This window comes from Ornithodoros turicata, chromosome 2, assembly GCF_037126465.1.
Source record: "Ornithodoros turicata isolate Travis chromosome 2, ASM3712646v1, whole genome shotgun sequence".
In the NCBI taxonomy this organism is placed as follows: domain Eukaryota; kingdom Metazoa; phylum Arthropoda; class Arachnida; order Ixodida; family Argasidae; genus Ornithodoros; species Ornithodoros turicata.
The window spans coordinates 68,153,211-68,168,223 of NC_088202.1; the positions used below are offsets into that span (position 1 = coordinate 68,153,211).

The 15,013-nt window shown below is 47.5% G+C and overlaps 1 protein-coding gene across 3 annotated transcripts in view; it reads left to right on the forward strand.

The window, feature by feature from the left end:
• Window positions 1–15,013, forward strand: part of LOC135383673 (cubilin-like) — a 48,001-nt gene extending 32,988 nt beyond the window's left edge. For all 3 annotated transcript variants that reach the window (XM_064613044.1, XM_064613046.1, XM_064613045.1), the window contains 3 exons: window positions 13,670–13,980; window positions 14,203–14,345; window positions 14,563–15,013. In XM_064613044.1, coding sequence (XP_064469114.1) covers window positions 13,670–13,980; window positions 14,203–14,345; window positions 14,563–14,975 — 867 coding nt within the window. In that variant the 3' untranslated portion in view covers window positions 14,976–15,013. The remainder of the gene's footprint in view (window positions 1–13,669; window positions 13,981–14,202; window positions 14,346–14,562) is intronic.

Genomic DNA, 15,013 nt, shown 5'->3' on the forward strand with positions numbered 1-15,013 from the left:
TATTGAACAAGTAATTTCTGGCCATGTCGCCATACGATGTAAATTTTCATAAGTTGTCCTGCCGCTACTGTGACTTGCCAAGGCCGTGTCATGCAAATAGCACACGTAAGACCTACGTACCTTCCCAAGTAGCACGCCAATATTGGTCCTATATGATCTGCCAATATGGAACCAATATGAGTTGCCCATACTGGCAAGCCCATTTTGCCCATATTGCGCCAATATCTTCGCGATAACGCCAACGGGGAGTCCGTATAATAATAAAGGATCATCCGGTTTAATATCCACCACTGATATTACTTCTCTTGTCTTTTTGCTTTTTCATTTCTGCAGATCTTATTGATCCAAGTTGCACAGCATTACAAAAACAACACTGCAACGCCCAAAAAACGAAGAACAGGTGCTATGCCCGTCTTGCTGAAGGACCCAACCATTCCACGGAACTCCCAATGCAACCATCCCTCAGGAGTATTCATTAGGACCGCAATAGTGTATGCACCAAAAATTTCCAACCCGCTCCTAGAGTACAAAGGAGGGAAACACTTTCGTGACGGTGACAGACATGTGGTAAAGCCCAAAAACGAAGGAATGATTTATTCTGCACGGCCTCGCGCTCAGGCGCGCTGCGTGGGCGGCTCCAGCTGACCGGCTTTGTCGTCGGCAGTCACCACAGACATACGCCTCAGCAACTCACACTGCCTGCAGTAGCTTGAAAGCACCAGGCTTTACAGGAGAGACATCACTCCCTATGAAACGCTGTGTTGCTTACTTGACCTGCCCCAACTCCGTTATCATTAGGAACCAGTGACATTTTAGCCCGTATGAAACGTCGTATCCCGCTGTCGCGCATGGGCATTAGTTGTAGGACGCGTAATTTCGCTCAAACGACCAGGCTCTCAGTCCGTTCGACCTATTAGCATTGGCATCGCGAAGCAAGATGGCGGCTGCTTCCAGCAAGTAGAAAATTGAGTTATTGAGTTCTAGTGATAGTTATAGCGGGATTGCCACGTGTGTTGACTGTTTCGAACAATGTGTATCGTCTGCGGGAAGTTGTTGGATGTAACGACGTATTGAATTGGGCATTTCACGCTCCAACGTCCAATCTTGCTGTGCTGGTTAGCCATTTGTGCGACACGGGAACGTACCGTTTTCTGCATTTTCAGTCAATATGGTGTGTACACGGGCAATATGGGGCCCATATTGCCATTATTTTCCCCCTATTCGCTCAAAATGGGCAATATGAGGACAATTGCACGGTTTGAGCGAATATGGGTCGGGGAAATCCTGGCAAAACGGGTCCCATATTGGACCCGTATCGCCAATGACCAGTCAATATGGGTCCAATTTTGTGTGCTGCTTGGGTTAGAGGTACCACAACCCTGAACGGAGAAAATACGTCATCATCCGCTTGGGGAATATGCCCAGGGTCTGTACTCAGGATTATACGCGCTGCCAAGGTGGACGAAGTGATGTCTTCGTCGTCATCCGTCCTACCCTAGCTAGCGACCCACTGACGTTTGGGACGCGACAGTAGCATTGGACACCATGCGTAAAGTGGTGCATTGCGTCACCGGCTGAATAAGAGGAGTCCCGGACGGCGTAAGCGAAAGGTGCCAAGACGCTGGTGTGTGAAGGTACCAAGAAGGTAGTGGAGTTCTGATAAGCGGCAAAATTATGCACTAAAGCACCTAGAGCACTAAAGTTTAGAGCTCGCAGAGACAGACGCGTGAGTGGCATAAAAGGTCCTGCTCCGAGTCTGCAGACCACAATGGCACCGCAGGCTGGCTGTACCTTAGACTTCGATGCATAGGCGGACCACACACAGCGACGCTCGACTGTGAGGTTAGCCGGAGGCGGAGGCTTATAGGCGAGTTCTACCACCAAGTCTCCTTGTAGGGCGCGTGCTTCTCGGACCATCGCCTCTATATCCTCGAAGCTATGGGGCCGCAGGAACGGTCGAAAACCTCACCTTGTCGAACGAGACGTCCCGCTTGCGTTGCCTGCGAAGCTCTATGGTCCGCCCATCGAAACAGGTGCTGCAGCGATCGGATTAGCGGAGGCCAGCGGCGTAGTTCCCAACATCCCTTGGCGAAACGAGTATCCCGCCCCCAAACAAGACACATAAGAGGAATGCATCAGAATCTCTCCCCCCCCCCCCCCCCAATCCAGTAGAAAGCACTTCATGGACATTGCGCTTCGGTTGCTTCACATGTAAAAAGAAATGTGCTGCTGTCTCGATGCCCACAGTCTCCTGCCGAAGCACACAGGATGCAATGCATATCAAGCGGTATATCCGGCGTGGTATATCAAACCTCGCTTCCATCGCCTCCGTCTTTGACTCGCCCAGAAGATCGTTCCAACAGCGCCCAATGTTAAAAAATTAAGACTTTTCAAGTGATCAACAGTGTCATTTCGAACGTTTTTTCTCACTGTCGATAATTTGCGCCCGGGGCGACAGCCCCTACGGCCCCGCTCACACTACGCCACTGCACCAGGCTCTCCTCTGGGTGTTGAGTCCACATATCCTCAAAGAGTCCAATATCATGCATTCATAGTCGAGGGCCAGGAACTCGCGGAAGCGTCGTCTGTAGTCATCCTTGGTCAGGAAAGCGAGCTCCAGTAGGTACAGCTTGGGAGAAAAGTTCACGGCACAACAGGGTGTCACTATCTCCATTGGAGTGACACCCCGGCAGCAAACTGGCGCACATTTACTGGAAGATGGACAGGATAGCCGGTTATCTTCCTGCTATCTAGTAGGGGGCCGCTCCGATGAAGAAATACCCCAGTGCTGTGTTGCGTAAACTTTTGTCCCAAGCTGTACCAGCGAGCTGCATCTCTGACCAAAGAAATGGTAAAAACCAGGAAATTAAATTAGCGTCAGACAATCCCATGCTGACCCAGTAGGCTTGATTGACCTAATAGGACCTGATAATCGATAAAGTCGTCCACAGACTTAGGATCCGTGTAGCCGCTGAATACCGGAACAAGAACGTTCAGACGAACGGGGTTCCTGTGCTTGGGTGAAACGGGTCCGGTTCCAAGCTGCTGCGCCATCATAGATCACAGCTAAGCTATGCTCGTGAGTAGCTCCGGTGTATTACAAGTTCCGGACTGCATAACGTTCCGGTACTAGAATGAAGAGCAACCGGTTGGGTTGCTTCGCCCTCCGTCGGCGTCTCGTCCGGGTTCTCAGGAGCAGCAGGCGCTGCTGTTCGACTGTGCGTTAGCGTAGCCATGTTGGGGCTTAGGTGCAGGCTACATCGTAGAACACTGGAACTCGGCGGGACGTACGACTGAGATATACACTCAAAAAAGGTTACTCAAAACGCCCCGCTTCTCTCAGCACGGGCAAAGACGAAACGTCCCCACGTTTGGCGCCAGTTATAAGAAATTTCGTCCACTTCGGGGTTCCAAGCCCTTTGCCAATAGCCCAAGAGAAGAGATGACAGACTCGAAAAAGCATAACTCCAGAACAAGGAGAATCTTCAGAACCTTATAAGAACCCACCAAGCCTAGGCGAGTCCCCAGCACACTTGCAGTCCTTCCAGGGGTGCTAGACTCGTCAAAGCAGAACTAAGTTCAAAAGATGACGTCGCGCGTGGAGGAGTTTTGAACTTCGGAAGTTCAAGAAAAATTGTTTCCCTTTCCCGGCAACTGAAGTTGGGTCTACGTCAGTGCCGATCAAGATCAGTGTGTGCGCGACCCGCCCACTGGCTCGAGCGTAATAGAATGAAGAATGAGAAAGCACACCGCTTCTGTCCGCTCCGGTGAAGAGTGAAATGCAGAGCAATACATCCTTGAAGGACTTAAGGTCAAACCGTAGATTGTCAAATATATTTGGGCTGCGCGAACATTAAAATATTTCAGATCTCAAGGCGCATAACTGTGTTCCAAATCGAATGCGGAACTATATGTTTAATTTTGAAACGAATCAATATTTCTTCCAAACTGAATACATACAGAAACAGCATGGCTCGAGGCCTGATCCTATGGCATCACAAAACACCCGCGTTACTCGTAATGGTAAAAAGGAAACGGAAAACTGTTGTACGATTCATGGACATTGCCGGCCGTGCAGTCCAAACAAAAAAAAGCATAAAAGGTCGAAAAGACGAAGCTACCCGGTGACACGTCTTTTCTTGTAACCTCCTCACAATTGCTCCAGATAGCTGCGTCGTTCCAACCTTGCTGCCGCTATCAGCAGAAGCATGGAAGAGGGAACTGAAGGGGAGACTCATCTTTTCTTTCCACAGTATTCTACATTAAGTGACGGAGTAATTAACGTCGTCGAGCTTTTGCGCAAAGAAAATTCTCCCCAGCTATTTTTATTGCTGAAGGGTAATGTGTTTTGTGTTGAAATTGGTTGAGAAAACGGAAATGCCATTTCTGTTACGGACAAGGAAAAACACAAAGAAAGACAAAAAACAAACGACATTAAAAAAGTTGCGCTGACTTGGCACATTTCAGAGATCTATTCAGAATATTTCTCGCGACTGAAAATCGAAAAGTGCGCGCAAGTCACACCATAAGTTAGTCGATGACAAGCGCCAGTGACACACCGAAGTAAAATTTTAAGCCTCTGTTTCGTGCCACATTGCATGACACACCCGCTGTATCGTCATGTGTGCTATACGTGTATTTGGGATCAGTGAACACAACAACGCTTCGGTTGAAAACTATTTGTTTCCTATTTCCTTTCTCCCTTCTCTGGTCTCCCTTCAAATCCGCGTATTGATCTTTCGCCTTTTGGGGCCAGATCTTTCGCGGTGGAGGGAGGCGAAAGGGAGCCGGTCCTTCATATATGGAGAAGGGCCCCTTGATAACGCGGTCCACCCCTGGGTGGGCCGTGTCTTTGACTGGTACGGCCGATAAAAAGGTCGACGGGGCAGTACCGCTTGCGGTGCTGTTCCGGGAAGGAATTTTGTTCTTTCTATATGTATCTGCTGGCTTCTTTTTCAGAATGACCCTGTATAAATTTGAGCACATATAAACAGACTAGTGCCCGCACTGCGACGACACAACCACTTCATCGTAAATGGGACCGAAAGGTCGCGTGTCCGAAAAACCCTGGGTCCGTGCACTTGCAAGCGCTCATTTCGCGGTGCTGCTCCTCTGCATAGAAGAGCACCGACGCTTTCCAACGCCCTGCACATGCAGTGTTCATGTCTCTGTTGTGTGCATTTTATATTTAGGATGCATCTGTTAATCAGAAGGAAAGCTGTTGTCCTCCTCCGCGTCTTAATGGAAAATCCCATTTTTGTGCAACAAGGAAACCACGTTAAAACAAGGACATCACGGAACCTGCGGCCAAGGGAAGTACAATGTCGTACGTGAAGAACACAACAATCTTGTGCGCAGTGATATCATTATCCATGACGAGAAGCGCACCTTGCGTGGATCCTACAATCTCAGAACAGAACTTCACCGCAAAGCACGTCATCCATAAAACATAGAGACGAATTATAGGATTACCCCTTCTGATTCAAAGAGCGAGGGAGCGTATAGCAATTTGGATATGCGATAACTGCTATAAAAATGCCAGTGTCCCCTCTCTCTTCAAATCGGAAGCGATAAGCATATCGTTCGTGTCTGCGCGCACAACGTGCTATGCAGTGAAGTTCTGTTCTGAGAGTGTAGGCTCTGCGCAGATGGTCACACAGCGAACGAACAGCGTTCTTCGACAGTCGGTAAAACTGGCAAAAACCATCGCTTGGCATTTCAAACGATACTCATGATAAGTGTGGACTCAGAGGCGCAGTAGTAAGGCACGGCAATAAAAGCGGCCGTAACTCTTTCTAACAAACTTCGAAGTTCGCCACTATCTTTCCTTGAACTTTTCTCGGTAGAAAAAAATGTTGCGCAACGTCATTTTGACGTCACGGAACTTCTGCCAAAAGCTGCATTTTCCCTTTCCTTGTACTTTGGTTTGATTGACAACACGGGCCGTCACGTGGGCCAGAGAAACTGTCCAACGGCTGTCTTTCCTCATATCTCCCGTATTGTTTACATTGGTGAAATCTGCAAAGACACCATCCTCCCGGGCAGCCAAAACGTCATTTTGACGTCATGAAAATATTTCAAAGTGCGCGCGTCTCGGTAGCCTTGACCTGAGGTTTGATTGACAGTCAGGAGCGCTCACGTGGGCCACGGAAAGCATCCAATGGTTGCGCTCCTTCCCATTTCTTGAACTTTCTTTGTGTTTCAAGAAACGACGAGTCTAGCACCCCAGTGTAGTCCTTCCAAGCTTCCGGCACACAGCGTTCTGCTTCTGATCAGATTATTGTTTCCTGAGTTCGCAGCTCCGGTCCAAAGCAAAGATCCAGCCTCCGCCTCGTAGTTTCTTTTCTTTGAAACTTTCAATTCCAAGAAAAAAGAACAACGTAAAAAATTGCCTTTTGAGAACCGTTAGAGCTTTGAAGCATGCTGCATTCCACACCTACATTAAAAGCATAATTGATTGAGGCTTGAATTCAGATTCAGAGGAAGGGTAGATTCTTTTTCATGCCTTGAGAGTTTGAGAGCGTAAGCTCTTATCTAGCAAGTATGCGTTTCTAGCTAGCAATATTCCCAATCAATCTTCCATTACACACAGCGGTTTCTTTTACACGAACTTTAGGCGTCTCGGTGTGCTGTAGAAAGTAAAAAAGGAATGATCGCTTTGTTGTTGTTGTTGTTTGCATATTTGTTTTTTAGTTTGCATCATTGGTTTTTCAGTTCAGCGTGATGAACTTACGTGTGAAAAAAAAAATCATTCACTACGACTTGGAAGTGCCAACGGTGTACTTTTTTTAAGAACTCCTTATCTCTTTCAGTTATCGCTGAACTTGACGTCATCGTCCAGGTTCATGTTTCTCAGCTACAACTTTGACATAACTCGACAGGGACGTGGGATTCGTGTACAGTACTCAGCCGTAGAATAAACATCATCTTCGCGCGGCAATCAGCGCAAGCTATCCGATAGTTAAAATGTGCATAGATCAAATTCTGGTATATCCGTAAAAGCAGATTTCTAAATAAGGTGAAGCTGAGCCAGTCCTCTATGAAATGAAATTTAAAAAAATGAAATGATTCTTTGGAAGTAATTTGCAGAAAACAATCAACATCAAGTACGATGTTTTTGTTTTTCAATAAAGGTCATGGTAACACTTCTTACTGTGCACATTTTGTTTTTCTGCGTCCAGTCCGGGGTGGCGAAGAGCTGTAGATTAAAAGGCGTTCTGGCTGTTAATAGGACTTGCCTATACTTGAAGCTCCACACATGCTTTGAGCTACCTGACCAATGACGTCTTCCAATACGGGGCACTATGAATCAGCCTATCATTACTATTTCTCCCCCTATCCTACATGGGCTGTACCATTTAGGATGGCAAGTCGAATGGGTAGGACTGAAATGCATACCTCTTGCTATTTGTAACGCTAGTGGATTTTTGTGCAAACCTGATAAACGACGCAAAGCCCGTCGTGAATTGCCGTCGATATCCGTCGTCGTTGCGCTGCCGAAAGAACCACGTGGTGGTACACATCCAGTCGTCTGCACGGCTTTTGAAATTAAGCAACATGACTATAGTGGAATGAAAAGAGACAAGAATGTTTATATCCATAAAATTCAGCAATTAAATTCAAAATTGTACAGTACAGTGCCCTTTGTGTTATTATTTAGTTGTGACAGCCATGTTCACTCGGCCTAACAATAACGACAACAGATTATTTCCTGTTAGATATCGGCACCAGAGCTTGAGTTGAAATTGCTTCTCGAGAAACTTGCAAGAGGATGTACACCCCGAACACGCACATCAGAGCACTGCACGGGCCTGGGCTTACCCGAAAGACCGAGCCCCTCCCGGCCCGCGGGTCGCGCCAGGCCGGGCTTTGCGTTTTTTATGCGGGCCGGGTTCGCGCGTCAGCCACCAGGCCCGGGCCGGGTGCGGGCTTAACAACACCGGCCATGGTGGTGTATGTACTTGAACATATTTCACGAGACTGGCCAGCTGAATTTTCATGTCACTTTTTTTCCATTCGGTATGGGATGTTATGGTATTCTCATCTGAGAACTATCACTTTTTTTATATGTGATCATGTTTATCTCGTGTAATGGGTCTGGATTTCACACGTACACTCACACACATTCGGGAACGATTGGTGCGGCGTGCGCGCTGAGAGTCCGGCACGAGGGTCACTTAGGTTAGGTGTTCGGATTTCGTTCCCGTGAGAGTTCGCGAAAAAGGAACTAACACCGGTGCATACGCAATAGAGCGGAGGTGGGCCTCTCTTGAACCGCAAAGTACATACATATCGCCTACGTGCCGCTGCGCACTGCGTTCCTGAGCAAGCAAGCACCAAGGACAGAGCGGATTGACGGCAGAGAAACACAGCTGCTCCGTTCGGGTGTACCTCCTCACTCTCCACCAATTAGCTTCGTCCTTTTCCTCGCTGCGCTGTGCTCTTTAGTAAATCTACATATGCTTCTGGACCTCGAGAACACATAGAGCAGAGGCGGGCTGGGACCGGGCCTGAGCATAGAAACAGTCGGGTACGGGCCGTAGCAGCCGGGCCTGGGTCGGGCACGGGCTTGAAAATTAGGCCTGTGCAGTGCTCTAACGCACATAGCACGCTCCTAGCCAACCATCATCCCGAATGACCCCGTTCACGCCCTGATTTGTTAAAAAAACCTCCCGTTTTCAGCGTTGTCATTCGCGATGATGGTTGGCTAGGAGCGTGCTACGTGGTAAAATCCATTTGCACTTGCGTAATAGTACAAAATAGGCTCCGCCTCCCGTTTTCAACAAATAAAATTAATGAAATAAAACGAATCAAAGCACACAGCAGCGTAAGATCAGCTTGCGAACATTTTTTGTCACGAAATTCTCGCTTCCATGAAGCCATGAAGCAGCGGGGCCGACTCCCCGAAAGACCTGGGCCGACTTTATGAGGTACCAGGAAACCATGAAGGCGCTGGGCTGACTCCGCGAAGCACGAAGACCAGGATGAACTGGGCTGACCTAACTAGGACGACACCTCGAAATACGACGTGACCAGGAAGGAGTACACTCTTAAAAATGAACGCATAGCACGCTCCTAGTCAACCATGATCTCGAATGATATCGTTATCTGCCCTGATTTGTTGAAAACGGGAGGTGTACGCCTTTTTTGTGACACTTATGCTGTTCATAAGTGTCACAAAAAGACGTACGCCTCCCGTTGCAAACTCAGTTCTTCCGTGTCGCGCGAGGATGTGCGCTCAATGTCGCTGGATCCGCCACATTCAGTAGCTATACCTAGCCCATCTACACTCTATGTGCAGACAGCTGCTGTTCATTGCCTTCGAGAACTGCACTATATATACTTTGTGTCCCTTATTTTCATCAAGAACAACTTCAAGCATCTCCAAGAGACGGATGGCAGCTTTTTATGGTAGTAAGGAAGTAATTAGAAGCCCTAATGGAAGGAAGAAACTAGAAGCCCTAATGATGAGCCTCATAGTGAGGAGCTAAGTCTACACTCTAAATCGTTTCACACCTTTAAAGGTGTAAAATATGTGTATTACCAAAGATCACACCCCTTTCACACCCTACAACTTTGTTTTGGAAGTTCCTGAGGGTGTAACATTGGTGTACTACACCCTCAGGTGAAATATGATGATAGTGTGTCGCCTGGGTGTAGAAAGGGAGTATGTTTGTTTTCGTTCACATGAACAAAAGTAAATATATACAACAACAGGGAACAGGAACTTACATTACAACAGTGCATGGCCTGGATTTACAACAAGTCTACCATCTGGTAATGCATGCAGATTTAGAAGATCTGTTGAGATAGTGCTTCAATTTCTTAAAACACGTTGCTCCTCATTGCAAGACAAAACAAATACATGATAGTGCTCATCATACTCAACTGTAGTTAATGTTTGTGTGAGAAAAATGGTATCAGAGTTAATAACATGTATGCCTGCAATCTCAATGAACACGGGTAAGTCCTCCTCTGAAGATTCTTTGGCAACAACAGCCAACAGCAAATGTGTTATCATTATCAACCGCACTTTTCACATAGACTATAGATTCTGCGTGAATCTACTTGGAACTATCAGTAGATGTGGCATTTGTGATGGTCTGCGACCACACATACATTTGATAAAATTGATGTCTTTTTGCTAATGAAAAGGTTATGTTCTTAAAATGTTTTTCTAGCAACATCTTTAAAATGCTGGTGTTTCCCCTCGAAATGCGTACAACCATACCGACAGGAAAGGACCAAACATCATGATGAGTCGCGGATAATGAACAACGTAATGCATTTTACAGGGGTTAGATATTTGTGGGTACAACACTGCAAAGCCTTGAAGAAACGAATAAATGCAGCGTTCTAAGTAATGAATATGCATATGGGGGAGGTGCCTGTCATGAGAAGGTCTACAGTTTCACGAAAAGCTATATACAGCTGCCATGCTTCATTGCCATGCACAGCTGCCATGTCATACATGATTGTCTATATGTCGGCTGTGCATGTTTACACACATATTGAATCACCTTGATGTGCATACATATATGGACCTCAACGTGATTATACGCAATATGCTGGTAATTGTGAATACACAGTTACCAGCTTATTGCCAAAACCCAGCAGTTTTATTCGGCGTTACACCCTTTACACACCAATTGCCATGAGGGTGTTAAAATACACCTTAAAAGGTGTGCGCCATGAACATTTTGATTTGCACCCTTTAAGGTGTAAAACGATTTAGAGTGTACATTGTTCGGAAAGGTTAGTAGCCTGACACAGCCCCAATGCGAGCAAGTTCGATGCGATCTACAAAAGACATGACGGGAAGAACGACGAGGGACTTCTATGGCCTAGCGTTTAAAGTGGACTGGGCTTGAACATCGACAAAGTTGGTTTGTCATAGTGGTTTGTCTAGACACTGTACCTCTGAGTTGACGCACTATGTCGGGGTCCGTATGCCCAGCGGTGCACACACGCAACATACGGCACACTCCATTCTTGGTGACTGTCCCCCAAGTCCCACACTTCGTCGACCTGATCTCAACACACAATCGTTCCCTTGCGCCGCTTGTTTCCAGCTCACGTTGTCCCTGCTGTATGCCCGTACTTTCCTTTTTCTTGTATTTTGAATTCCTGGAAACATTGTCATAAAAAAAAAACATGCAATTTATCAAGAAACCAGCAGCACAGAATTAATTAACGTGATCGCGCAACGATAGTCCGCGATGACAGCTGCCCCCCGCTGGTCACTTTATTTATACATGCCAGATCCATCAGGTAAATCTGGTTGCTCGTATTCCAAATATCCCCGTCCCCTTTATTTCCTGTGAAATATTCACGAGCTTTGTGACAGACGTCGCGCACTGGTTTACAACGTCGGTAGGATAGACTGGTCGTGGGAATGTTCGACCTAAGTCACCTTATCCCAAATGCTCAAAATCACAAACGGGGCTAGCGTAGCGTTGCCTGCGTGCAAAACTGTGGGGAGCCCCCCAACGGCGTGGTGAACTGTAAAAAAAAAAAAAAAAATCCATCTAAACTAACCTAACCTAATAATTTTTGCTGCTGTGACCGCCATGCTAGGCCTAAGGGTCGTCAAAAACCTGGTTTTTATTCACGACACGGACTTCTTCTGACGTCAAAATCACGCAATACTGCCAGGTTTGTCAGTAATACGTATTACTCAACACTATGATTCTGCCATTCTTGATATTAAAGCTTTAATTTAGAAATCTGGGATTTTATACAGTGGATTCTTAACGGTGGATATCATGACATCCCCGTTTCGCTTTACGTATTCCTTGCGCAGAACGGCGAGTGAACGCGCTCATTTGCTCGACCTTCCTCCTCTGAATTGCGTCTTTATCCGCCGACTTCATACATGGGGATGACAGAATTTAAGTAGAGCCGCAAGTAAGGTATCTTGATTATGGACGATAAAAGCAATAAAGACCGAAATAAATGACTGTATTTGCAAATGCATGTTTTCTAGAACCACTTCACAGGCACACCGAAAACATGCAAAGCGGGAGCATTTCAGAGTGATATGAGATTTTGAACGACCATGGGTGCTAGACTCGTCGCATCTTGAAACACGAAGAAAGTTCAAGAAATGGGAGGGAGGGCAACCATTGGATGCTTTCCGTGGGCCATGTGAGCGCTCCTGACTGTCAATCAAATTTCAGGTCAAGGTTACCGAGACGCGCGCACTTTGAAATATTTTCATGACGTCAAAATGACGTTTTGGATGCTCGGAAGGATGGTGTCTTTGCAGATATCGACAATGTAAACAGTTCCGGAGATATGGGGAAACACAGCCGTTGGACCGTTTCTCTGGCCCACGTGGCGACGTGTCTTGTCAATCAATCCAAAGTTCAAGGAAAGAGAAAGTTCAGCTTGTGGCTCAAGTTCCGTGACGTCAAAATGACGTTGCGCAACATTTTTTTTTAGCGAGAAAAGTTCGAGGATAGATAGTGGCGAACTTTCAAGCTCGTTAGAAGGATGGCGGCCGCTTTTGTTGCCGTGCGTTTACTGCTGCGTCGCCGGCGCCGCGTTTATCACGAGCATGAGGACGCATTTGAGATGCCCAACGAGGAATTTCGGCGACATCACCGGCTGTCGAAGGAGACTGTTCGTTGTCTGTGTGACCGTCTACGCAACGCCGAGGGTTTGCGCAGGGTGCACTTCACGTCACGGACTATGACAGTTGAGCAACAGGTACTGCTTGCGACATACTTGTTTGATATCTCCAGCCCCCGTAAAAGCGGGTTACCGAACCAAGTTGCTGTGCTACCGTCGCCTCCGCCTCACTTCCGTTCCCCTGGTGGCGGCGGTGCTGCGCAGCGCCACCAGACGGGAGAGATGGCGATCCGATAACCGCGCGTCGTCTGCTAGCTCCAAATGCGTCGATGGGGCAGCGCTTTCCTCAGAATGCTGACTGCAATGGGAATTGTAACCTGTTTCCTTTTGTTCCTGTTTACTGTTTTTGAAGCTTAAGTACACCGGGATTAGGCCACATTTGAGCAGTTCCTGCGGTCGTCAGGACTTTTTGTGAAAGGTGTCACAGTAATGCAAGGGACCACGGCTGCTCCGTGAAACTGGCACAGGCGAAGGATTACCTCATTTTATTTACTGGTGTTATGTGAAGCAAGCAAGCCTCGCTCGCTGGCTAGGATTAAAAAAAAGAAATAATAAATTTATACAAAATCAGGCAAAGAAACGCTGTGGAACACGGGACCTCAGTAACGCGTTGGTGCCCCTCCACTCTCAATCACTGCGCTCATTCGCCTGGGGAGGAAAGCGTAGAGGGCGGAAGAACACGTTAGGAACAATCGAGAAAGTGTTGATAATCTTATCAACACTTTCTCGATTGTTCCCGATGTGTTATCCCTGAGGTGTTCTGACCATTCATTGGTCCACGCATCGCACTCCGCATTCCAAGGAAAGCGCTGCCCCGTCGACGCATTTGGAGCTAGCAGACGATGCGCGGTTATCGGATCGCCATCTCTCCCGTCTGGTGGCGCTGCGCAGCCCCGCCGCCACCAGGGGAACGGAAGTGAGGCGAAGGCGACGGTAGCACAGCAACTTGGTTCGGTAACCCGCTTTTACGGGGGCTGGAGATATCAAACAAGTATGTCGCAAGCAGTACTCAGTGCGCTACGATTTTTCGCCACAGGAAGTTTTCAGGGGATTGTGGCCAGATAGAAACCTGTCTGTGTCACAGAGAACTGTGAGCCGAGCTGTACGAACCGTTTCCGCAGCAATTGTACAGGCACTCGGCCATGAGTGGATCAGCTTCCCCAGTGACGCTGCTGAAAGGGCAGCCAGCAAGGGATCCTTTACGCGGCGGGACCCACGATTTTCTGGCGCCATAGGAGCAGTGGACGGAACGCTGATCTCGATTCTGGGACCACCGGACTCCGATTCAGGAACCACCAAGGACGTCTACTGGTGCCGAAAGCAACACACGCGCTCAACGTCATGGTGGTAGGACATGTTCACTCTATTCAAAGAGGGAGTGATAAACAGGAAGACAAAAAAGCTAAAAAGCACATATTAGGGAGTAGTTAGGCGAGTGCTAGTTAATTTACTAGCGTTCAGCTATACTTGTGTGTGAGCATGTGTGTGCGCGCGCCCGCAATACAAAGACATTGTCAGAAATCTGCTGTTGCTTATGATGCATCATCACTTACTTGCTCTGTGACACAGGTTTGCGACGGCAATATGCGGATTCTATATATCGACCCATCTCTTGCCCGGTGGCTCCCATGATGCATTTGGATGGAGAAGGTCATCGTTGAGACATGAACTGGCAACGGGGAACCTCCTGTTAGCAGACGAGTTCATTCTCGGCAAGTCCTCTTATTTGCAAATAACTTGACATCATTCGATTGCGCGCATCGGAAGGTATGCCGAACAGTTATGCATGGTATATAGCTTGAGGGATTATACGGGGCTGAAAGAAAAACAGTTCTATAATTCGAGTCAATACTTCAGCAGTACACGCTTCGGACTTCCGTAGAGAATCTTATCGGTACCAGCGCTTTAACTACTTACGTTGCTATGCAGGAGACAGTGGCTATCCTCTGGAACCATGGCTCATAGTCCCTGTTCCTGGCTCCCATCCACGTGACTCACCGGCTGCGAGGTTCAACATTGCCCACGCTTCATTACGGTCAATTGTTGAGCGTTGCTTTGGTGTACTAAAACAGAGGTTCAGGTGCCTGCACAAACACCATTCTCTCTACTACCGCCCTCAAATAGCAGGCACCATAGTAGCAGCCTGTGCAGTGCTGCACAACATCTGCATTGCCACAACAGAGCCTCATCCTGATCCTGCGGATGAAACCGACGACGACAACGACGGCTATATTGCAGATAATCAACCCACAACATCAAGCAGCGACTTCTTCGCAAGAGGTCGAGCAAAAAGAGATGCCTTACTCAACAAATTTTCAGGGACTGGGCATCGCAGACAGTAGGGCAGTTATAAGTCTTTCGCTCGAAGTCATGAGTTATA